Source organism: Ambystoma mexicanum, chromosome 6p (assembly GCF_040938575.1).
Source record: "Ambystoma mexicanum isolate Mex_15411 chromosome 6p, UKY_AmexF1_1, whole genome shotgun sequence".
In the NCBI taxonomy this organism is placed as follows: Eukaryota; Metazoa; Chordata; class Amphibia; order Caudata; family Ambystomatidae; genus Ambystoma; species Ambystoma mexicanum.
In genome coordinates this window covers 1032018972-1032045199 of record NC_090935.1, presented here as the reverse complement: position 1 = coordinate 1032045199, position 26228 = coordinate 1032018972, and the positions used below count along the sequence as shown (strand labels likewise).

Here is a 26228-nt window from a genome sequence, read left to right as displayed (position 1 = left end):
TCTCTGAGCACAAGGTGTGCAGTGCCTGTAGGATGTCCGTCGACATGTCCACTGGCGGTGGCTGCTGCGGTGGTGGTTGCAATGAGAACGATGGCAGTGGTGTGATGTCCTCTGGCTCGCCACCTTGCGGCTCCTCGTCTGTTTCGTCGCTGCTCTCCACATCCACCTCGCTGGGGTCCTTCCCCTAGGACCTGGCCTCGACAAACTTCTTATCCAGTATGGCCTTCAGACCAGAAAGCTCCTCCTGGGAGGAGATGTCCGAGCCCTGCAGGACTACCCCCCCCATTTCTGCTCGACCAGTGGCGACTGTCTAGCGGAGATGATCGGCATCATCTTCACGGGTGTCTTCTCAATGGGTAGAAAAGACGATTCCCTCCGTGCAGGCAGGGAAACTCATCTTAGGGGCTGCCTCCTGCGAACCCGCATCCATGGGCTTTGCTAGGGACTCCACCACTCCTTCAAGAGAAGATTTCGCCTGGTGAACCTGTGCCTTCACAATCTTGGACACGCTTGAGGCCTTCACCGTGGGAGGGAGGGTCAGCGTCCCGCTCCCCCTTGGCTTTCTCCATCTGAATCGACTGGGACTTCTCGATAAGTTTACCCGGATGGTCCGACTTCCTCTTCGTCGCTGACCCGGAGCATTGGCTCATGGTCGAAGGTGCCGGAGATGCCACTCGCCACCTGGCAGCCAAGGAGCCCGTCCCAATGGCGCTCCTGGTGCCCGCGGGGTCGCAGTGCTTTGCCTTATGTTGGGCCTCCGTCGCCTGAGCGCCCTCAAAGGTCTTAGAAGACCGCTCAGATTTCCTCTTGGGAGAGGCTTGCTGCCGGGACTCACCGCAGCCAGGATCTTCGCCTGAAGCCGCTCGGGAGAGTCGCTTGCGACGGTCCTTCATGGTGCGAGGCACCATATCCTTGCAGAATGCACAGGCCTCCTCCACGTACGTTTGGTCGGAATGTAGGTAGTAAAGGCACAGGGAGTGCCCATCGTCCAGGAAAAGGTTCCGTAGTCCACATCCAGGGCAGTTCCTGAACAGAGGCGTTGTCTCCATCTTCAGCCATGTCCACATGGAGTAAGCCTCAAAGAATCTTCCGGAATCCTCCAAGAAGTGAACTCGAAAAAATCGCCCTTGATGGGCATAGAAAGTTCTGAAAAACGGGTCCACGTTAGTCGGATGATGTCCCAAGAAAAAGCGCAAAACGCAGTAAAAAGCCTGAGAGCTAATCGCGAGGACTCCCACCACTCTAATGTGCGGTAAAAATCTGAAGATGACTGCCAGAGGAGGGGCTTAGGTAGAGGGCACTCATTGGCTGGGGGCAGTATGACCCAGAGACTAGTGATTGGTTGTTAGGAGAAAGACAGTTCAGAAGTGAAACTGAAACTGATTTTTTCTTTACCGAGGATTCCCAGCCTGACGACTGGGAATATTCATGATCATGTGAATCCATGCCAGACCCCAGGCTGGAGAAGTAAAACCTCTACATACATTTGTAAGGAGCTACCAGCAACCTAAAAGGTAAGTATGATTTAAGCAGACTTATTCTGGACAGGCTAACAGCAAGTCGGGGGAAGCAAGACCCAATAGGGGACAGTCATACAATTATCCTAATGGGAATAATAAAGTGAAACCAGTAGGATTACTTTTAGGAAGAGGGGAACCCAATTCACAGGTGAGTACGTTAAACTATCTACTTTGTTAGAATTGCGAGCCAGTTTCTAAGCAAACTAAGACTTTGAGAATACTCATTTAAAAAAGGCACAAAGCTTATTCAAGTTAAGTAAATCCTATATATACTTTTCAGAATGGCAGAACATATCGAGGGTGAGTAATAACTCACTCAGTGACTATTAACTATTCACTCAGAGTTTAAAGTTACCAAATAACTCTTTTACAAGTACACTTTTCAACACTTGCTCTACTTTTCAAGGCAAACACTTTACATTATCTAGCCCTTCTCAATTCTAGTACACAAGTTCTCTCTGAGGCAGAAAAGGGACACTAGTGCTCTAGGCACCAGTAGTAGGCAGGGTGAGTTAGGGCCCAGTTGCAGGCAAAGGGAGAGTTCCTGAGGAAGACAGGGCAAACAAATAAGTAGTTCACATTGATAAAATTAGTTTGGTTCCAGGGACTTCAGAGAAAACATCCCAGAAGGATTCCAGCAGTGGGCCTTGGTGAACTGGACGAGACACTTCCCAAGCACAGTAGCACCCCAAGGATACACAGGAATCAAAAGAGACTGAAGGTAAGTACATACCCCAGCCAACACAGTGCCTCAGCACAGAAGAGGTGTTGCAGCAGGAAGACGACTTCAGGATTTGCATCCAAAAACCTGGTCGATGGATTACTTTGTCTAGGAGACGGAAGACAGGACTTTGGAAGGTTTTCTCAGCAGGGATCACAGAAGAAGGCTCCAGGCAAGATTTTCTTTGCGGTTGGAAGCATCTCTGTGGATTTGGCAGCCTTTTGCAGGAGCACAGAAGACAGAATATCGCTGGTCAGATTCTTGTTGTTCGCAAGGTCCAGCATTCTTGTCAGGGGACTTTTCAGACGTGATTCACGTCCCTGGAGGTCCAGCAGGATGAACACAAAGTTTCAGCAAGATTCGGAATTTGGAACACTGTGCACCACACAATGGCTTGAGGTCCCAGGGTATTGCATCCCCGCAAGGCCCTTGCACCACGTGAGATGGCTCAAAATGCCGGTCTTCTTGAGTCTAGTGGATCTCAGCAGGCTTTGGGTCATGCTGTCATTTTCGGAGTCACCAGGTGGATTACAAGGAAGTGTAACAGCAGGCTCAGGTTACACCGAAGACTCTCCGGTCGTTGCAAATCGTCTCAGCTGTGTTTTCTACATCATCCTCTTCGGTTTAGGTTCCAGTGGTCGACTTGTTAGCAGCTTCCAGGTTCAGAGTTTTTATCAGGAACTACAACACAACCTCTGCATTCTCTCCCCACATTTTACAGAAAAGGGTGGTCTGGCTGTCCAATCAGGACAGTCAGCCCCCCACTGGGAGTTGTTCCCTTTCAGGCAAGGTGGAAGAGTTTTTTTGGACTCCTCCATCGCTTCCTGCCTTTTCAGACACTATGGAGCCTGGGCGGAAATCGTCAGGATTCCCGCCGAAGACAAAACAGCCACCAAAGTCGTTCCCACCTAGAATGGCAAGACCTCAGAAACATCAAGCACACAAGAAATGGCAAAAAAAGGAGCGCACCATTTTGGAAAAATGGTGGCTCTTCTGTGCATTACCAAGGCTGAAGCAATAGCCTGCAAGTAATAAAGACAAAAAGTCATAAAGGTAAAACCACTGCCACCAGCCATTCATGTAAAACCTGCAATTGTAACAGAATGTTACCAGCTAAGTGAGAAAGGGGATACATTGAATCCACCCAGCACTCCACAAAAGGTGGGGTGTGCTGGCACACTATAAAATGTAAAGGGGGATGAAAATCCCTCTTTACTACATGAAAGAGAAATTAACAGGGGAGCCCATAGGGGCAATCCAGCATAAGCCCAAACGTTGTAGGAAACCATAACTTTAACCATACACTATACATAAAAAGAGTCAACAACTGGGTGGGAGGGGGAGGGGGAACGGAATGTTCTGGGGTTGACACAGGTGAGGGGGATTCATCATGGATATGAAAACCTTACCTAACAAGCACGATTAGCAATATCATTACTCTCTTTCCCCCAAAAAGGTTATCAAGTTATTCATGAACTGTCAAGATTTTGCTTTAGATATCTCTTGGTAAATACTCTTCTATTTCACATGTGTTCGTACATAGCCTTTCCTGGCTATTCCTCACAAGAAGGGTCCATCTGAAGCCTTTGCAAAAAATTAAATGTTACTTTCGGAGAAAGGGACAGCCATCATATTAGGACTGCCGTCAAGCCAATTCATCACAAATAACCACAGAGAAGAACAAGTTACTCTCTTACCTGGTAACGTTCTTTCAATGGGATGGTTCGACGACGTATTCCATATCTATGACAGTAATCACCACAGCTGTGCTGCTTCGGAAAATCTTCGGCATCTGCATCCTGCGTCGATGACGTCGATACGCCGCCCTCGAGGACCTCCTCCGACAGCCGGCGTCACTGGATGTTATAAGTAGGACGCACGACGCCGTAGCCTCAGTTGTAGTTTTTTCCCAGAACGTGTGCCACCAGTCTTCTGGCAGTCTGACACACAAAGCCTTGCGGAAACGTAAGCTGCAATCGCATAAGAAATTCTGTAGCAGGAAGGGAGGGAGGGAGCGATATGGAATAAGTCGTCGGACCATCTCATCGAAAGAACGTTACCAGGTAAGAGTAACTTGTTCTTCTAGGGGATTGGGTCCTCCGACGTATTCCATATCTATGACAGACTCCAAAGCAGTACCGATGCAAGGAGGTGGGAATTTTTTTTAGAAAACAGAAATTTAGCATGCCCAATCAAATTGCGGAGTAAAGGACCGCCTTGCCAAAGGCCAGATCCTGCCCCCGGATGGAATCGAGGGAATAGTGACGTACAAAAGTATGCACAGAAGCCCAGATGGCTGCCTCACAGATGTTTCGAATAGGAACACCCCACTGCAGGGCAGTAGAGGCAGCCATACCCCTGGTAGAATGGGCCCGTAAGCCGACCGATGGGTCCTTACCCACCAAGCGGTAACACAGAGATAGCCAAAATAATCCAGCGAGACAAAGTCTGTTTCGTCACAGCTTGTCCCAAACGCTTTCCAGCGTAACCAATGAAGAGTTGATCGTCCACTCTGACCCGGGACATGCGTGAAATTTTAAAATAACACTCTCCTAGGATCAAGCCTATGGAGCCTCTCCTCTTCCTTACCAGGATGTGGAGGAGGATAAAATGCCAGAAGAACAACCTTCTGGCCTAAATGAAATTCTGATACCACCTTCGGAAGAAAAGAAGGACGAACCCTAAGGACAACCCTGTCCCCTTCTGAAACACAGTGAAGGGTGGCTTAACTGAAAGTGCCTGTAACTCACTCACTCTGCGAGCGGAAGTGACCGCAACTAAAAATACAGTTTTCACAGTGAACAGTGTCAAAGGGCATGAATGCAAAGGCTCAAACGGAGCACCCATCAGAAACTTGAGAACAAGGTTCAAATCCCGACTGGGCACCTGGAAAGGTGACGGAGGGAACACATTAGTGAGCCCTTTCAGAAACTGAGAAATTAAAGGAATTTTAAAATAGGAACACTCTTCAGACGAGCGCTTAAATATGGACAGCGCCGCCAGGTAACCTTTAATGGTACCCACTTGTAGGCCCCTGTGGGCCAAAGACAGAAACATGGGAATTTCACATGCAAAAGGATCCACATTCTTAACCCTGCACCAGTCGCAGAACTTTCTCCAACGGCAACGGCAACGGTACAGGGACTTTGTTGCAGGCCTTCTGGCCGAAAGCAACACCTCCATCACGTCTTCAGGAAGATCCAAATCCTTCTACCTCAAACTTTCAGAAACCAAGCGTGAAGGTTGAGGGACCTGACCTCTGGATGGAGAACCTGACCCCCCCCCCCCCTCCCATGAGAGCAGATCGTCTCGGTAGGGAAGACGAGGTGGAGGGCAGATGGACAAGTCGAGAAGGTCTGGGTACCACGTCCTCTGGGCCCACGCCGGAGCAATGAGGATCATCCGGGAACCGAACCTCCGTAACCTCTGCAGTACTTGCGGGATGACGGGGACTGGAGGAAACGTGTACAGCAGTGGGAATGACCACTCCACCACGAACGCGTCTCCTAAGGCTCCGTTTGGAGGAAATTCCCACGAGCAGAATCTCTCGCACTTCCGGTTGACACTGGAGGCGAAGAGATCGACTTGAGGGGTCCCCCAACGGGCAAAGATCTCCAGGAGAATCTCCTGAGCCAACTTCCACTCTGAGAGGTAGCGCTCTGCCTGCTCAGAGCATCCGCCGTCTCGTTTTCGTCTCCTGCCAGATGAACTGCCGAGATCGAAACTTCCTGCTGGATTGCCCAGAACCAGAGCTGCATCGCCTCCCTGCACAGAGAAAGTGAACGTGCCCCATCCCCCCTTTTTGTTGAGGTAGTGCATGGCCACCGTGTTGTCCGTCAGGATCAGGACATTCTTTCCTCACACAGTCGGCAGAAAAGCCTTCAGGGCTAGCCCGACGGCCCTCAGCTCCAGCAGATTGATATGGAGTCTGGACTCCGACGGAGACCAACGACCGCTGTCAACTCGTTGGCATGAGCTCCCCATCCCGTGAGGGATGCGTCCGTCACGATCGTCACCTCCGGCCAGGGCCGCCAAAATGGAGCCTCCCTCATCAGATTGCCTTTGTCGGCCCACCACAGAAGGTCCTGGGCGACCGAACACGCACCAGAACAGGGTCCGACATCCTGCCTGAGGACTGAGACCACTGGAGCTTGAGTGCCCATTGCAAAGATCTCATCCGCAACCTGGCCTCTGGCACCAGAAGAATGCAGGATGCCATGAGGCCGAGCAGTCTCAAGAACTCTAACGCTGGGAGAGTCTGGGCAAGTTGAAACTTGTGCACCATCTGCTGAATGTGATGAGCCCTCACCTGGGGAGGAAAACACCGCCCCTGGGATGTGTCGAGCACTGCTCCGATGCACTGGAGCCTCCGAGTTGGTGTCAAATGGGACTTCTTTAAGTTGAGGGAGAAGCCCAGCTTGTGGAGGAAGTGGCAGGTGACTGACATGATCCAGGACTTGCTCGGAAGAGCGCGCCCTGATCAACCAATCGTCCAGGTAGGGGTAGACGTGAATCCCCCCTTTCCTGAGGTGCGCTGCCACCACTACCATTAGCTTGGTGAAGACCCTCGGGCGGAGGTCAATCCGAACGGCAGGACCCGAAACTGAAAGTGCGAGTCGCCAACTGCGAACCTCAGGTACTTCTTGTGCTTTGGATGGATTGGCACATGAAAATAAGCGTCCTTTAGGTCGAGAGACACCAACCAGTCCTGAAGTTGAAGGGCCTGGAGGACAAATCGCGCAAGTCCATGATGGGTCTCAAACCCCCGTCTTTCTTGGAAATCAAAAAATAAGGGGAATACCATCCCTTGTTCCTCTCCGCTACAGGCAACAGTTCTATAGCGCCTTTCTCCAGCAGGGATTGAATTTCCTGCGCAAGGAGCGGATCCGGACTCTTCAAAGAGAGATTCCCAGGTGGATTGTCTTGAGGCCTCTGTCGGAAAGGTGGACAGTAGCCGTGGGTTATGATCTCCAGAACCCACCCATCTGAAGTAATGGCGTGCCACTCTGCAAGGTGCTGTGCCAGCCTTCCCCCAGCCGGGGAACCATGGGACATTGCCTCATGACTGAACTGAAGCGGCTGCGGTGTTGCCTGAGGGCAAAGAGGCAATAGCCCGAGCGGCCTTGGCACCTCGAGTACCTTGTTTCCCACCTCTGGCACTCCTACGGTGGCCCCTTTGACTGGCAGCTCCTCTCGCTTTACCAAAGGATGAGTAATAACGAAAGGAACCTCCCCTCCATTGCTGTCCCCTAGGACGAAAAGGCAGAGGTTGTCGAACTGCAGCGCTCAACGACTTTGCTGCAGCTTTTGAGGCTCTCGTCAGCCTTGCTACCAAAAAGATGTTCCCCGTCAAAGGGCATGTTGAGGAGCCGAGCCTGCACATCAGGAGCAAACCCCGACTTCCACAACCATGCAAACCTGCGTATCACGGTGCTTGCGTATCACGGTGCTTGCCGCCATGGACCGGCTGACGGAATGTGCCATGTCCAAACCCGACTGAACAGCCTCACACATGGCATCCTTGCCATCCTGAACCATGGCAAGGAAACCATCCCGTTCATCCCCTTCAGGAATATGTTCAGCCACCAAGGAAATAGTTCCACAGAGTGTGCGTGAAACAAGACAAGGCACAAATGGAGTTGGCCGCCTGAAGCGCCATACCCCCTGCAGAAAACACTTTCTTCGCCCAGCTGTCAAAACGCTTGTCGTCCCTATCAGGAGGGATGGTAGGGTACGACGCCTGCTTTGCCGGGGCCGTAGCTGCCTGCACCACCAAACTCTCCGGAGTAGGGTGCTTGGACAAGTAGCAGGGGTCACTACTGGCTGGGCGGTATTTTCGCGGCCAAGACTTGCTCACTGCCGGGAGACTCTCCGGAGCAGTCCAAGCTGCCGCCACCCTCCTCTACAGAGGCATATGAAACGGCAGTACCGGGTCAGTCGGTGGACCAACGTCGAGGATATCCGCAAGGTCATCCTAAACAAACTCCCCTGGGGGAGCAGACCATCCTAAGTACTCGGTAACCCGTGACATAAGGCGCCGGTACGAAGAATCGGCATGAGAGCCAGGCTCAGGCCTACAAAACTACATCTCCGGAGAGGTGTCCAGCCCACTACCATCATGCAGAGACTGCCTCAGGTCCTCAAACTGGCTATGGCCCGAGAGAATCTCGTCAGGCACCGTGTCAGGCACCATGCCATCATCAGAACCCTCATCCACCTCTGAAATGAACTCCAGATGGCGGTACGAAGGCACAGAACTGGAACCAAAGCCATGCTTGACCTTGGCCAGAGTCTTTCTAGGTGGTGCCCCCGAGCCACGGGGTACCCCCCGTCGACACAGCCCCGAAAGGCGGCGAGGGCATCGAGTGAATCGGCGTCGACGACAGACGCAGCGCCGAAAGGCCTCGAAGGCGGAGCCCCAAGCGTGTCCCTCGACATCCTGGGCGCCGACGACTTCCTCGGAGGCAGAGCCTCGAGAGAGTCTGTCGACGACCTTGGCGCCGACGTCTTCCTCGAAGACTTCACAGGTTCACACGGTCTTGAGCGCGTCGAGGACCGGGACCTGGACCGGGCATGCCGAGAACGATTCCCCTTGTCCGAGCGGGACCTTTCCCGAGAATCGTGACGACCACCCGAGCCCGAAGGCGTGCGAGCGGCAGCTCTCGGCTGGTCACGACCGACCCCACTCGGAGGCACGGACGGACCAGTGCCCTATGATTCGAGAATCGCCAACATTTTCTTCCCGAAGCAAGCCCATTCCTCCGGTGTCGCATGCTTGGTGGGGTAAGCGACCCGCCGACGGGCGGAGTCCTCGGATGAGGACAGGGAAGGCGACCGATGACGGCGCTTCCGGGACCGAGACCCACTGGACTTCCGACAACGACGTGGAGAGTCGCCCCTCGAGTCGTCCGTCGAAAGCCCCGCAGACTTCGACTTCCGGGGCTTGGACACCTTACCTACCGATAACTTCTTGCGCTCACGCAGAGCTTTCGACGTGAGCGACTGGCAGTCGACACAGTCATCTGTGTCATGGGCCTCCCCGAGGCACCAGAGGCAGGCGTCGTTCGAGTCCGTGACCGACATCTTGGACCCACAGTCCCCACACTTCTTAAAGCCCGGACGCGGTGTGGAAGACGAGGTAGACATCTTCACGAAGAAATTAAGTAACAAACAGGTTCGAAGAACCGAGAAAGCAACAGAAACTCCAAAGAGTCGAGGCGTGCCGAGATTCCCGAAGCGAACACGCAGAAAAAACGGAACTGAGGCTACGGGTGTCATGCGTCCTACTTATAACATCCAGTGACATCGGCCGTTGGATGAGGTCCTCGAGGGTGGCGTATCGACGTCATTGACGCAGGAGCCGAAGATTTTCCGAAGCAGCACAGCTGTGGTGATTACTGTCATAGATATGGAATACGTTGGAGGACCCAATCCCCTCGAAGTTGCAGTTACATACATTGTATCCCCTACTTGCTCCCAAAGCTGTTAAAAACTATGAGGCAAGAAAGCAGGGTGCTTAGGGTATTGTACTATTCTTACATACAATTCCTATATGGTGCATCAACCTGGTGACACCCCCCTGCATAAACAATGTGCAGTCCAATTTCACCAGTGGAAGATTGTGTGCTTCCTGCCCATAGCTGCCTGAAATATGTCACATTGCACATTAACAAATTAAACATGCAATTGGGAGAATACAACTTGTTTGTAGATTGATGGATTTTTTATTTATTATATGCCTATACACAAGTATTTCAAGACGCAAAAGGGAAGGTAGGGGGAAGAAGGGAAGACAAGACAACAATCTTTCTAGGCGTTGTGCCAATGAGATTGTGCAAGTGCGCAATAAGAAGTGTAGGGGTGAGGGTACAGGGAGAAGTGCACCAAGAGCAGCGGGGTCCCGAGTTAAGTGCGAGTAAGGCTGTGACTACAGGGGGCAATCCCAGCCCGGAAGTGCAAGGTTAGCCAAGCAGCAGTGCAAGTTGGGCCAGGCGGCAAGTGCAAGAGGACTGGTCAGGGGGGTGGTGGTTGGTGTCCTGAAGACTTAGAGGACACTCAGCAGCCAGAGCAAGGGAAGGTTAGTAGGGGAGAGGGAGAGAAAGAGGAGGAAAAAGGGGAGGATGTTAGATCTCCCAACAAAGTTTAGAAGTCAGTGGGTGTTCACACCATCCATGCCCCATTCCATTTAGGAGATGCTAGTCCACTCCCGGTTTTAACTTTGCATTTTGGGATTCATAGTCCTAGGTTTATGATTGGGAAACCCAGGATGAAAAGTCCCAAATACAAAGTTAAAAACCAGGAGCAGACTAGTCTCTCCCAAATGGAATGGGGCATGTTGGCATATAGGGCAAACCTTTGTAGCTTAAGGGGTAAATATGTTACAATAATCGCACCCCAGGCCAGAACTGAACTGAAGGAAAAAACCCACCACTGGTTGATAAACTGTAACAATGAGGCCCAACAAGTGAGGGATTATAAGCCCCATTTCCCGGTTTTGCCAATGAGGTGGGCAGAAACAGAATCCTGGTATAGGTGAGCACCCTGGTAGCTTCTCATGAGATTACATATCGACTGAATGCCTTGGCATTGAGAAGAGTCTGTTTCCGACACAGGTGCCTGGTGACCTTACGATTCATATCAAAAGAGCCTTATGTAAGAAGAATTTGTGCAATTTGCCCAAAATATACTTTCTTGAAAATAACGAGACCAATATTTTGTTTTCAAAATAAAAACGAATCTCAGTCAAACAGGCCATAAGGGTGGTACCGGAATTAGTGCATAACTAGGAGCTCCTCCGGAAAGACAGGGTGATGTCAGGAACTCATACAAGAAAAGCCCCATGGGTGCAACACTGAGCATCTCTATATTGTCAGTATCAGCAGGAAAAATACCAGAGAGGATGTCTCCCACCATCGTGAATCGATTGGGGAACTATTTCCAACATAGACTATTTTCTTCAGATAAATATGAGGAAAGATGCAGACTTAAGAACCCCACTTAGGTTCAGGGACAATGGGATTACCACGGTATCAACATTGGAGGGGTGAGACTATTATAGTAATGCCCCATCTGGAAAAACAGGGTGACCACGTTCAGGAGAATGGCCAGAACACAGCAACTTTCCAAACAGGAGGATCTTAAGGAAGGCAGCACTGAGTTTATGAAACCGTTCTGAAAAGAATGAGCTGCTGGCACTGTTGGGATCCCAGGACCTGGCAATTTAAAGGCAAGACAACTGCCAATGAACCACGTAAAGTTTTACTGTGCATCCCAAGCGTAAAGCATACACGTTTATAGTTCTTCATGGTCAATGACCTACAATGAAGTATCAGACTTTACACCGCTGCTGGATTTGGATCAGGATTCTTGATGGAGAACAATTTTAGAGAGGCTACCGTAACATTAGCATATTAATAATTGTATTTAAAACCACATGAATTACCATATCTAGTATCTACTAAAACTTTCTATTCCAGAAAACCGGTGTAAAATGCAATTAGCCAATTTGGTGCAGTCAATGTTCAAATGTTTCCGTAAAAATAAATCAATGCAAAATGAGTGATGAAAGTGAATTTGAAAAAGCTGCCAATACACGTGGAAAATAGAAGTGCACCACTGAACAGCTACACCCTTTCTACTCCAACTAAGTTCAAGGTAAATGTAAACTTTATTAAAAGAGTTATGTGGTGGTTCCAGAACAGCAACACTCCTTTTTATCTCAGAGGGATTGTAACATTTTTTACCAACCTTTTTACATGTACACCATCCCGTGTATAAATATCAAATGAGAAACACTGAATGCCAGACACCACATGAAAATGCTCAATAAAAACCTAAATTTCAAACACGTTCTATTCACGTCTAAAATTGATAAGATATGAGACCTTGTAATCACCTACAGCAGGTAGCTTAACTTACAAAATGCAATGACAATGTAAGATGAGAGAATCTTTATTCACTTTAAACTTTGATTTTCTTTACACCAATCAAACTTACCTCTGTAAAGCAGTATGAATTCGTTTGCACTTTCCCCTCAAAACACAGAAAATATCTGCCAGACAAATAGAAAAAGACATTATGTGCTATTAATAGTGAAATGGATGTACTATACCTATCCAAGTTGTGCATCTGGTCATAAAGATGTACAAAAAAATACAAAATCATTTTTTTTTTGATGCAGCAGCATATAATATATAACAAGATGAGGTCTTAAAACTTCCTTCCGCAGCCAGAAGGCAAAACTGGTGTTAACTGAAGAAAAAAAAAACTACAAACCCAACACAGTAATACATTCCTATATTATATCTGTGTTTTTCAGAACCGTGTGTAGAACCGGTAGTGTCCAAATGTAAATTAACTGATGTAAGGTTTACAAAACGTTATTTCCAGTTGTAGGAGAGGCTGTTGTCTCAAGTATGTACTACCCATTCGGAAAACAAAACTAAATAAAGACTGCTGAAATAAGAATAATGCACAATTGTGTGTGCAAAGGCTAACAGAGGGGTTAGGATTAGCAGCAGGGAAAATGGGTATAGGTGCAAACTCGTACAAGTGGGATCAAACTGGGAAGATCAAAGGTGACAAAAAAGGGGATGGTCAATATATTGCCAGTAATACAAGGGTAGACAGTCATAAGAACAAGGTTGAAAGAATTACATCAGAACCTCTGAATTGGGGCAAACAAAACAGAAAAACAAATCACTTACCTCTAATGTTCTTTCTGACCTTATCTATGACATTCCATCTCTATCGCAGCTTATCTTTGGAAACTGTTTTGCCAGCAAGGGGGTGTGGGGAGGGCAGTGCGGCTCTGCGTCTGTTCCAGACACCTCAATGTGCCCCATTCCACACAGGATTTAAGGGTCAGTATATAGCGAGGTGCTGCAAACGCAAAACATTTGAGGTGTACTAGTTATCCGCCAAGAGGGGCACCCAGGGAGGGCAATATGGAATCCGTAAGAGGAACATCCATCAGAAAGAACATTACTAAGTTATAAGTAATGCAAGTAATTTGCTCTTCTAATTGATTCCTTCCTCCCACAGATCCCACACCTATGATACTCTCATAGCAGTACACAGATCTAGAGAGGAAGGAGAGCAAGAGTACACCACCTAAACCAGAAAACTCTGGAGGACTACAGAAGTGAGTGTTCTGCCCAGAAACAGAATCCAATCAGTAATGTTTGGCAAACGTATGCGGCAAGACCCAGGGTCACTTTGAATACTATCCAGGACAGGGATTCCTCTTTGCAGCGCAGCAGTGGCAGTCGGGCCCTCTGGTTGACCGAGGCCAGAGACCTCAGGCACATCCTTCCTAGCCAGATCACAGCACCTGGTGCCTTCCTGGTTGCCGCTCTTCTTCCCTACTTAAGGAGCCCTCCAGCCTCTTTTCCTTTGCAGATGGGGAGCAGGTGCAAGTGGATCTTGGTCACCTGGCGTAAGCCCCGCCCCTCTGGTGCCTTCCTGGTTGCCGCTCTTTTTCCCTACTTATGGAGCCCACCAGCCTCTTTTCCTTTGCAGAGGGGGAGCAGGTGCAGGTGGATCTTGGTCACCTGGCATAAGCACCACACACCTTGTTAGCCCTGCCTCTTCCTTCCTGCTCTTAACTCTTAAACCAAGGGTGTCCGAGTCGAAGGGCAGACATAGAAAAGGGCAATTCCTGTTTGGACCAGGAGGGTTCAGGGCCCGAATCCCTGCTCAGATAGCAGGTAAGCATGCACCAACATGTGTTTACTCCCCCTGTCCCCACAGGCCATCCCCACACCTCTGGTCCTCCCGTGATGTTCCCTTGTGACCCCCCCACCCCTTCTCGCACACAGGTGTTCCCCTGCCCCCCTCCAGCCTACTTCAGAATATCCTGATACAGTCTGGTTTCACCATCACCGTCTTGTGGCCAATGCTGGATTTTACTTTTATGGACTTCATTGACTCACGGTGCGTCACGCTTTCTCATGGTGGCCCTGAATCATGCTGTTTCCATCTTCATCTTGTATCCAGGCTTGCAACATTATGTGTTACTAATGACTTCTGCAATTGAATTTGCTCTCCCCTCTTGCTTCTCCACTCTTTTTGACTGCTTACTCTGTTCTCTCCTCCTCTCCCTTTCTCCCTTTTCCCATCTCCTCCCCTTACTTTGTTCTATGCACTTACTCTATCAGAATTGTCCCTGGACCTAGTATGGTAGCCACCTCGTCTGTCTCCTCCCCTCTCCCCCCTCCCCTTACTCATTTCCGCCCGCCGTCCCCCCTCCAGCACTATCTGAAAAGTCGTCAGGCCTAGTACGATAGACGCTGGTTTTGTTCCTCCCCTCCCTTTCTGCACCCCTCTCCCTCACCTTTTGTCTTGTACGGCTCCACCAGAAATGTTGTCAGGCCTAGTACGGTAGTCGCCCGTCAGTTTCCATTTCCTCCCCACTCTCCCCCTCCCTTCCTTATCTATGTCTTAGCTCTTGCACTATCTGAAATGTCGTCATGCCGAGTATGATAGTTAATTTCACATCCTTACTGTTCATGGCCTGCAAGAATGTCTTTGTATTTTCCTTTGTTCCCTCCCTTGCCTTGAAGTGCTTTGAAACACCTTGTGTATAGGCGCTGTATAAATAAACTTATTATATAATTCCAAAATGCACAGAAGGCGCAACCTTGGAAGGGTCAGTTAAGTCACAGCCCTGCCAGCACATGTACCAGCATAACTCACAAATAATTGGTCATCTGTCTTGACATTCCTCGACTGAGAAGCTCTGTAAGAACCTACACCAGATCCAGATGAAAGATCTGCTTGCCTGCCTTAAAAGAGTGGGTGGATGAAAAAACACAGGAAAATTGATCTTTTGGGAAGGATGGAAGTCCAAGACCACCATCGGAAGGACCGACAGCCTCACGCTATCAATGTCACCTTATCTTTAGAGTTTAACAGGTAATGACTGGAGCTCAACTAGCCAATCTTGCAGAAGTGATGGCTTCCCCCGGTCGCCTAGCAACGAGTTCATTTAAACTCGAACTTCCGCCGGCAGGCGGAATAGCCGGCGGCCAGTCGAAGGCCAGTATAAGGCCCTGTTCTGCCCCTGTTCGCTCCGGGGAGCTACTGTTACTGATAGACCCCCGATTCCCCACGCAAAGTTCACAGGCAAACTCTGCATTAAGGAAAAACTTTTGTAAAGCACTGAACGCGGATGATCGTATATATACTGGACATTAAACCACGCGAGTACTGTTACTGCTAAACTGCTATGCTATAACTAGCTACAGTAGTGCTCCCCTGTTACCCCTGTCACGTGCTATGCCCCATGCCCTGGATCAGACACCCTTTGTCCTATGTTGTGCTTTTTGATCGTTATACGGTTCATGCTATGCCTGGTGTTGTGCCTCACGGTAACCCACAAGTGAATTGTGCCCCATGGTCGCCTACAGACCAGTTTAGAATTGTATTGTTCCCTATGGTCGCCCACAGACCACATTTTCTGTTGTGTTTTGCCCCTTGGTCGCCTCCAGACCAGTTTAGAATTGTATTGTGCCCTATGGTCGCCCACAGACCACATTTCAGTTGTGTTGTGCCCCATGGTCGCCTACAGACCAGTTTAGAATTGTATTGTGCCCTATGGTCGCCCACAGACCACATTTCAGTTGTGTTGTGCCCCATGGTCGCCTACAGACCAGTTTAGAATTGTATTGTGCCCTTTGGTCGCCCACAGACCACATTTCAGTTGTGTTGTGCCCCATGGTCGCCTACAGACAAGTTTAGAATTGTATTGTGCCCTATGGTCGCCCACAGACCACATTTCAGTAGTGTTGTGCCCCTTGGTCAAATTGCTCTTTTGTGATATTGACTGCCCCAAACTGCCCCGATTTACTTTGTGATCTGACCAACAGCGTTCTTGCCCACCTACCTGTACATCTCTTGTTTACCAATGCAGCCCCCTAGCCCCCACCCCAAAGCGCCTACATACCTCCCTTCCACTTTTTCCATCTTTCTCACATCCCTCTCCTTTCTGGCCACCTGCAACATGCTGCATGCGCACCCAGACCAACATGCCCACCTTTGCCCTACCCCACCATCTGATCTCATACACAACACACTGTCATATGCACTCCATCCCACTTTCAACCTCCTTACCGATCCGGTCGGACACCACCCACTCCACCTCAGGCTCTGTAGACTAAGAACTCGCACCAAACACCTCCTTACTCTCCGCAGTACTCCACACTCCACAGGAACCACAGACTCAGCTCTCGCACCCATACTCCAGCCGCCCAGACCTCCTTCCCTGACCACGCTCACTACCTTAGCTCGCATCACACTGCATGTGCCACGCCCAAGCCTCACACACCCATATTCACACCGCCCACCCCCAGCACCACCAACACACACACTCTACATCCAAACTTAAGATGCGCTCTCATCAACGCGCGCTCTGTCCATGCCCATGCCATTGAAATCAATGACCTTATCACCACCCACAATCTCTACATACTTGCCATTTCCGAAACCTGGCTCCATGAAGCCTCCAGTCCCTCCATTCACCTCGCTCTCCCTGAAAACGATACCATCCTTAGACAGGACCGTGAAAACTTACAAATTGGTGGCGGCGTCGCCCTCACCTTTAAGGACACCCTCTCCATAAGAATGTGTAATCAACAATGGGACAATAACGCCGATCTCCTCACTGCCAAACTAGCCCTTTCACCTAATTGCACCATAAACTTCTTTATCACCTACAGACCACCAGGATCTCCCCTTGACTACCAAAAGCAACTCCTCCAAAACATAGGCAACAACCTCAAAGGCACCACCAAAAGCATCCTTCTAGGGGACATTAATCTTGGCTTAGCTGACCCGAAGGACAAAGCAGCCGCAAATTTAGCCAAAGAATTATCTAACATGGGGTTCGAACACAAAATTACTGCACCCACTCACAGCAAAGGCAGATCCATTGACTGGCTAGCTGATCACAACTGCTCATCTGCAATTAGCTCCATCTCAGCCCTTCCATGGACGGACCATCACCTCATCCAATTCACCATTCCTACCACGCCCACTCATAAATCCTTAACTCATGCCCCACCCGCTAAAGTAAGAAGCTCCAAAAAACTCACTTCTGCCAACCTCGCCCCTCTCCTTGATACCCCGCAACTCAAGCATCCATTCCCCCTTGACCCTACATCTCTAGCCAACATCTACTCCAGCACACTCACTCAAGCCATCGATTTCATTGGCCCGCTAGAAGAAAAAAAGGGAAAAAATCAATACACTGCAATTCCTGGTCCACTGAAGAACTATCCGTCCTACGCACTAAGAAACGCAAAGCCCTATCCAGGTGGCAAGCAGCGCCTAACCAATCCTCGCTTAATGACTTTAAAGAGATCTCTCTGACCTACAAAAAAGCCATATTCCTTGCTAAATCCGAATCCTACAACCAGAGAATCACTACTGCCAGTTCCAAATCAAGAGAAATTTTCTCCATATTCAAAGAACTCACCACACCAGCCTCCAGCCCAGACGAAATCATCAAGGATGAAGCATGGTGTACAGGCATCCAGGCTGCTCTCCTCAACAAAGTTAAATTACTCCAAGACAAAATAGCCTCCCAACGCAAAGCTCTCAACACCCCCACCTGCCCGCCCATACCTCTCACCTACATCTCTCCTTCACAAACACCCCTTTTTGCCTTCAGAGAAGTCTCTGAGACGGAAGTCAAGGACCTCCTTAAAAAAAATCAAACCCTCCACATGCAAAGGGGATATCTGCCCACCCTCCGTAATCAAAGAGTGCGCAGAATACCTCACCCCCATCATCACGGCTTTTATCAATGCCTCTTTCGCATCTGGAAGTGTACCACAATGCCTAAAAGAAGCCTGGGTCCGCCCGCTCCTAAAAAAACCCTCTCTCGATCCTTCCTCCCCTAACAACTATCGCCCCATCACCACCGTCCCCTTTCTCCTTAAAATCCTAGACAAAGCCGCACACAATCAAATCCAACACTACCTGGAAACCAACACCATCCTAGGCAAAAGACAGTCAGGTTTCCGCAAAGGCCATGGAACTGAATCTGCTCTTCTAGATTTAAAAATCAAATTACTAAAATAATGGACACAGGCAAACCTGCCCTCCTCCTCCTACTCAACCTTTCTGCAGCATTCGATCTGGTCGACCACAGCATTCTCACATCGCACCTCTCCAATGCTGCACACTTCTCTCACAAGGCTACCACGTGGATCACATCCTTCCTTGAAGGCAGGGCCATGAAAGTATACTCTGACCAGGATAGCACCCCCCCCACCACTATCAATTGTGGAGTCCCACAAGGGTCCTGCACCGCACCGACCCTCTACAACCTATTCACCAAACCCCTCTTTCACTTACTGGACTCCCTCAACATAGCGTACACAAACTACGCTGATGACACGCAGGTCCTCCTCCCCCTCTCTGGAGACTACGACCTTGACTCAGAAGCCCTCCGCAAAATCTATTCGACTATCCAAACATGGATGGCTATCCATGGTCTCTGCCTAAACGGAGACAAAACCGAAATCATCATCCTAGCCCCTAACGAAACTCTAACCAAACTCAGCCCCGATTATTCGCACATGATCATCGACAGTATTAGCATTCCTGTCTCCTCTGCCGTCAAGACCTTAGGAGTCTACATTGACGCGACACTCTCTATGACAAGACAAACCAGCGCCATTGCCTCAGCTTCTGCTCTGACTACCAAACTCATCTATGCCATAAAACCCTACCTCACCACGCCCAACTGCCTCTCCATAGCCAGAGCTACTATAGGAGCCAGAATGGACTACTGTAACGCCCTCCTGGCAGGCACCTCATCAAAAAACCTAAACAGGCTCCAAATAGTGCAAAACAATGCCCTACGTGCTGCACTACACATTCCCAAAACTGACCATATCTCAGGCCAGAAGACGCGTCCACTGGCTCCCAGTCAAGGAAAGGATCAACTTTAAAATCCTCACCCTCACACACAAATGCATCAACCACACAGCACCCCCCTACCTATCTGAAACTATAACCAAGAACTCCTCCGTCCGCCCCAGAAGAAGTCATCACGCCAACCAACTCCAAGTACCCACTGTAAAAAGAGCCAAAGCCGGCGGCATTGGCTTCCCTCACATAGCACCTAAGCTCTGCAATGCCCTCCCCAACTCGCTCAGAGCAGAACCATCTCTGTATCTCTTTCGCAAATCCCTCAAAACCACGCTATTCAGCTAACTCCACCTTCCCTTCACCCACTTCAGCTCGCACACATCTGATACGAAAAGTGTTCGACACGAAATGCTTCCTGTAATGAAAATTGCTTTGTAACCATCTTCCTTCCATTGTAACCAGACTATGTATGTACTCATGTAACAGCGCCACGATGCCCCCGGGCTGATGGGCGCTTTAAATAAATCCGAATAAATAAATAAATATAAGCAAAATCACTTTAAAGGTGAGCAACCTTAAAGAATATGAATGCAGGGGCACAAGTGGAGTGAACACAAGTAAAATTGAACAGCAAGTTAAAATCCTATGCTAGTGCATTGGTCTATTAGCATTAATATAAGGGGAGGGGGTTTGTGTGGTCTATGTGGTTGTTTTGTGTGGTCTTACTTGTTTGTTGTCATTTGTTTGATACATCTGGCGTTGTTTTAGGTTAGTCCTAAGTTTCATATGTTGGAATACAGAGTTATGGTTTGGAATTGTGTTTTATTTTGTTTTCCACTGTTATGTATTTTTCAATTCAATGACCTAGGATGTTAATTCTGTTTATTGTTACTTGTTGAAAATGAGAAATAAAGAGTTTAAAAATCTTTCAAAAAATCCTACGCTGGAACAATAAACTGGCGTGGGGGAAACTGATTTAACAATCCCTGAAAAACAGTGTGAATTGTAAAGTAAAAAAGAAAGTAGAAGAATAAATACAAAACAAAAAATAAATTTTAAAAGAGAACCTTGGTTCAGATATCTTTAAAAAATGAAATATGGCATGAAGACCTTTACTGGATACACAAACTGGACATGCGTGGAAAAACAAATGGGATTCCCTTTGTGACCCACTTTTCCTCTTTGGGTTGAGTTATGAAGATGGGGGGGAAATACTGCACTGAGTCACATGGTACATAACTTGTGATTAGCCGGAAGGGTAAGCCTGGCAAGAATGTGGAAAGGTGGAAGAATTACATCAAAAACATAGTGGGTTACTAAGCCTTGCAACATCTTGGTTATGGAAAACACACATATGGTACAGAAATCCTAGAGGCACACAGAGGAAGAGTATAACGAAATACAAGAGTAAAGATTCCTAGGAGAGGTAGAAGTAGGATGGTGCATCCTGTGAACATAATGGAGATATTGTCAAGTAGAATCTTACCATGGTTGAAATGTCACAACAGATTTGAATATAAAGGTAAAGGTACACAGTGTGAATTAAGGGGTCGGGAAATTAATGAGGGAGCATATTGTAAAATGTCTTTATAGAATTGGATACAATGTAAAACAGTTTAACCGGAGGCCTTTTTATTTGTTTGAAAAATACTAATAAAGTTCAATTTGGGAAAAGAATTGAGAGAACGGCCAGGTCTCCCTTTACAAAGAAAGCAGAGAATCCAACACAGAGGATATAGGAAGACTAAAAGGTCCCAGATCCATTTCTAGAACTAAGATGAGAAGTTACACCAGCTGCAGGCAAAAATGGACTTGGTGACAGACTTACGAGCCGAGGTGAGCACATGCAGGACACCATCCAAGAAATCCCACTCCTGGTATCTCAGCCTCTCCGCAGTCGGAAGGTTGGCAGGTGAATGAAGGTCCCACCCTCCCAACTGCGAGAGTAAGTCCACTCTCCTCAGGAGTTGCCAGGGATGGCAGATGGACATATTCAAGCTCCGGGTACCACATCCTCTTGGTAGAGCTCCCACTAATCGGAGGCTAAAGTCTATCCTCAAGGCACCCGCTGTAATGTTCTCTGCTCCAGCTAAACGGTTCACTGTCAGAGACACGTTCCCCAGAGCAAAGAACCACAATGTGAATGCCTATGGACCCTAAGCCACCTTGCCTGTTGCGTTAATGCATGCTCACTGTGTTTGTCATCAGGCCCCAGCCTACACCTGCCCTTCACAGAGGGCAGGAAGGCAACCAGAACAAGCCTGATCGTCCTCAATTCCAGCAAGTTGATGTGTTAGGGATTTAGAGGAAGACCACAGTCAGTGCACTGTCAGTTCTAAAAGGTGAATGGCCCCAAGCCTTTCGAGAACACATCTGTAACTGTCAGCTAGGGCCAGGTTTGTCAAAGCAACCTCCCCTTCAACAGGTTGTCTCACAGGGACTACCACACAAGGTCCAGCACCAAACGATCGCAGGTAGCCATGAGATCCAACAAGGCCAAGTCAAGAAGTTGCTTCTAGGATTAAAGAACAATCAATCTGGAAGATCTTCACCACTGGATCCTTGGCTGAGAAAGCACTGCCCAGGTGAGTGTGCAGGAGGACCACACCAATAAATCGGAGGGTCTCGGAAAGGGCAATCAGAGACATGCTGAAGTACCGGGAGGAACCCAACCTGTGCAACAGGTTGCATGCACAGTGCAGATGTGCTGACACCTAATCTGGGGACTGAGTTCGGACAAGCCAGTTGTCCAGGTAGGGAAAGACGTGTAGGCTTTCCCTTCAGAGGTGAGCCGCAACTCCCGCCAGCAGCTTTATCAAGACCATGGGAGCCAAAGAGAGACAGATTGGGAGGGTCTTGAATTCTTTGTGGGAAGAGTACAACACAATCCTCAGATACTTCCTGTGCTTGAGATGAATCAGCACATGGAAATAGACATTTAAAAGATACATGGACACCAACCAGTCCTGCAAATCGAGCGCTGGATGGATCTGGGCCAGAGACTTCATTTTGAATTTGTCCTTCTTTAAGTACATATACAAAAGCCTCAGATCCAAGATGGGACGCCCTTTGTTGGAACCAGAAAATGATTGGCATACCAGCTCCTTCCACATTTCAAGCACCGCACCTGTTCAATTGCACCTCACCAGAATCCGACTAATTTCCTCTAAAAGGAGATGGTCCGGTGTAAAAGAGGGGATGGAAGTTGAATGGTCTCGATGGTGGTGAGCAACGAGGAGACAACCTTGGTGAATGGCCTGCAGGGCCCAAGTGCCGGACATGGTGCGACAACACGCTTCGTTGAACAGGGAAGACCTATTCCCACTGTAAAGTGGTGATGTAAGCCATCTAATGTAGAGGATTCACACCTGGGGCAGAAGAGGGCACAGTTAAGGTGGAGCACCATTCCCTTGGTGCTCCATGGCCTCTTCCACTGGGGAGACAATGGGTCTGCTGCTTGCTTGAGGGCACTAGTCCCCTTGAATGGCAGACATAGAAGAGTAAAGGGATGAAACCTTCTTCCCCTGTTAGCCGGATCCAAAGGTTGCTGTACCCCTAGGCTTAAGGACTATGCCCTGGCCATGGAGGCTCAGGAAGAGGGAGTCCGCTTTGTCCCTGAAAAGGTAATATATTTCAAAAGGCATATCTAATAGCTGTGCATTAATGTCCTGGGTGCACCCAAAGGTTTGTATCCAGGAGTGTCATCACAGTTCCAGTGGTCATCGCTCATACCACATAGTTAGCTGTGTCAAGACTGATTGCAGCATCTGTCACAATGCCTCCCTACCATCCTAAACAAGGGTGCAAAAAACCTCTCCTGTTGCCGGATGGGAGACTCTTGGAAGTCCCCCCCCGAACCCCCACCAAGACCTCCGACCAGATGCCTAAAGAAAATGTGGCTGGGGCACAGGAAGCGTTAAACGCCCCCAGGCCAAGGCTACCAAAGGTAAAAACCTTCCTACCCCCCATGCGTCCAATCTCTTGCTCTCCCGGTCATGGTGCAAAGACAGAAACATGGATGTCGAAAGTTGGCTGTCACAACGTGAACCACCAAACACTTGGAACAGGCACGAGTGGGCCAGTCATCCAGCATGTATGTCAGTTCGAATTGAAGCTCAGGTCTAGAAGGAAGGGAAAGACAAACCAAGTGTTTTGCCAAACCGCTGGCTTCCTGCCAGTTCAAAGACAACTCCAACTGCCCCCTCCCCCATTGCCACATAACTACTCTGGGAAACCTGTCACATCTCTGGGGCACAGGGATTCCAGCCCAAAAGGGACAGGATTAAATTATTTCCATTTTAGACATAAACGCACTCGTAGGGAGCAGAGCCCATTTAAGACTGGATGACAAGGACACAGGCGTATAGTTGCCTGTTGTTGCAGTCACAGTCCCTCAAAGGATCCCTGCCAGCTTGTTCAAGCGCAGAGGGTCCCAAGGGCACCACTGGAGCAGGGGTCAAAGCCACCTGCACTGGGGCGTTGGCAAAGAGGTCTAGCATCTTCAGCTGAAATGTCTTGTATTCCTCTGGAATAAAGGATTGAGTTGGAAATAGCACCTGCACAGCAGTTTCCACAGATGTTTGCCTAGACTGCCAACGTTCCTTCTTTTAAGAAGAGTGGTGCCTACAGGAATTGCTAGGCAAGCAGGACCTCTTACATTACTACTTATCCGTCAGGGCCGGAAGTTGGTCCTCTGCCATCTGCCTGGAGATCTTGAATGAGTCCTCTTACTGTTCCTTTTGCCATCATGGTGGGAACAATTTAAGAGCTTTGCAGCACACTTTCTGAAAGTCATTGAATGCATGGACTTGCACAACCAGCAATCCGGAGGGCAGGGCTACGGAGTGAAATGGTGCATGTTCCCTGCTGACCACCTGCCACGGGACCTGCCGTTGGAATGCCGTGGCCTTGGCCCTGACCGGATGGGCATGCATGTTAGCTGGATGTGGCTTGTGCTGCCCCTCGTAGGCCTCCTTGATGGCCGAAACCATCCATCGTGCAATAGATGCCTTGGATGCTTGATACCCGGCCCTTGACTCCCCCCCGCTCCCTGAAGGTGACAAACAGAGCAGACTTGCAGAAGCCCTTGGTCCTGTCTAGATTGAATTTCAGAGCGTGTCTGACATCCAGACAGTGTAAAACTCTCTGAGGCTCATCATTAAGGTCGACAAAAAACATAGGTAAGACTACTTCCTCGTTTAGATGGAAAGCAGAGGGTACCTTAGGTAGGAACGCAGGGTGTGTCCGCAGGACCACCTTATCCTTGTGAAAGGTTGTATAGGGCTCTGAGGCCACCAGAGCCTGTATCTCGCGGAATCTGCGAGCAGAGGTGAGACCCACTAACTGAGCTGTTTTAATGGTGACCAACCTGATGTCCACGGACACCATTGCCTCGAAAGGCTTGTGCGTCAAGGCACCCAACACTATATTGAGGTCCCACACGGGGTGTGGTCTTTTGATGGCAAGAGTCTGGCGAGGCCCGTCAAATGTCTCTTGACTATTCGGTTGGAAGAGGAGAAGACTTCCTATTTCGAATTTCTGTAGGCTCCTATGGCCGCCAAATACGTGCAGCATGTGTCCACCTGCACGCTTGAGTGAGCGAGGTGCGTAGAGAAGGGGAGCATGTCGTCCAACATGCACGTAAAGGGGTCGCTCTCCTTAGAGTCCGCCCAGTGACAGAACCTAGTCCATTTACTCTTGTACTGGATTCTGGTAGACTTGCTCCTGGCCCCTTCAATGATCTCTAGGTTAGCCTGTGATAGGCTAAGGTGCTTCAGCGTGACCTGTTCAGGAACCATGCTGCTAGGGCTAATTTCTGAAGCAGGGGGTGGATGACCCTGCCCCCCCCCCTCCCTGCTGCACCAGAAGATGAGCAGGACCAATGGAAGGTGAATAGGTGGCCGTCCGACAGACTGAGAAGCTCTGAGAACCACGGTCTCGCTGGCCACCACAGAGCCATCAGAATGATGCTGAATTGACAAGACTCCTATCTTGCAAATCACCCTGTGAACCAGGGGTGTGGGCGGTAAAGTGTATGCTGTTCCACTGTTTCTGGAATGCGTCGCCAGGGAGCTGGGGCCCTGTCCCTGCCAGGACGCAAACTGATGGCACTTCTTGTTGTCTCAGGAGGCGATAAGGTCTACATAAGGATGCCTGCATCTACTGAAGATCTCCAGCAGCACTTGGTCGTTCAGTTGGCACTCGTAATTGTCCACCCCCAGTCTGCTGAACCTATGCGCTTCCAGGTTGGACTCCCCCAGAAGGTGGATGCCGTCAGGCAGATGTTCTCCAGGGTCCATTCCCACATGCTGATCACTAGGCTTGATAGTGGAGGTGACCTGGTCCCACCATGCTTGTTGATATAGTACATGGTGGTGGAATTTTCGGTCTGGATGAGGACGACCTTGCCCCCAATGAGCGGGAGGAAAGCTTTGAGCGCTAGCCAGATGGCCTTTAGTTACAGCCAGTTGATATGGGACTCCTGCCGGGTCCAAACTCCATGGACACTGTGGTTTCTCAGAGTGCCCCCCACCCCCAGCCCTCGAGCGAGGAGTCCTTTGTGATGGAGACCTGTGGAGCCGGCTGCCAGAAGGGCTTGCCTGTCTGCAGGCTGCAGTCCCTGGAGCACCATGTGAGGTCCGAGTGGAGAGAACGAGGAACGTTGACCAACTCCGCTTGAGAGCCCTGCTCCCGATTCCAAGATGCTGCGAAATGCAGATGTAATCTCTTCATCATGAGTCTCGTATGGGGTACGGCCAGTAGGACCGCTGCCATGAGACATAACAGATGCTGGTACCACCAGGCAGACATCACTTGTCGGGTGGGGAAATGAGTAATGGCCCCCCCTGATGGATTGTCCTCTGAGGGGAAAACTGTGGCGGGGTTCGTATCCCATATGAGGCCCAGGAAAGTCAGTCTCTGCGTAGGCCGCAGCTGAGATTTGAGGTGGAGCGAAAATCCCAGGTCGGGGAGTGCGCTCATAAGGGTGGAGGATGTGTGGGACACTGCCTCCGGAGATTGGGCCCCGACGAGCCAGTCGTCCAGGAACAGGTAGAGACGGTGGCCCTGGGCCCCAAGAAGGGCTGCCACGGCATGAATGAGTCTGGTAA

At 49.5% G+C, this 26228-nt stretch overlaps 1 protein-coding gene across 1 annotated transcript in view; it reads right to left on the bottom strand.

Moving 5' to 3' along the window:
• Positions 1–26228, bottom strand: part of SPTLC1 (serine palmitoyltransferase long chain base subunit 1) — a 1178456-nt gene that overhangs the window by 228499 nt on the left and 923729 nt on the right. The window contains exon 12 of the mRNA XM_069625635.1: positions 12238–12292. Coding sequence (XP_069481736.1) covers positions 12238–12292 — 55 coding nt within the window. The remainder of the gene's footprint in view (positions 1–12237; positions 12293–26228) is intronic.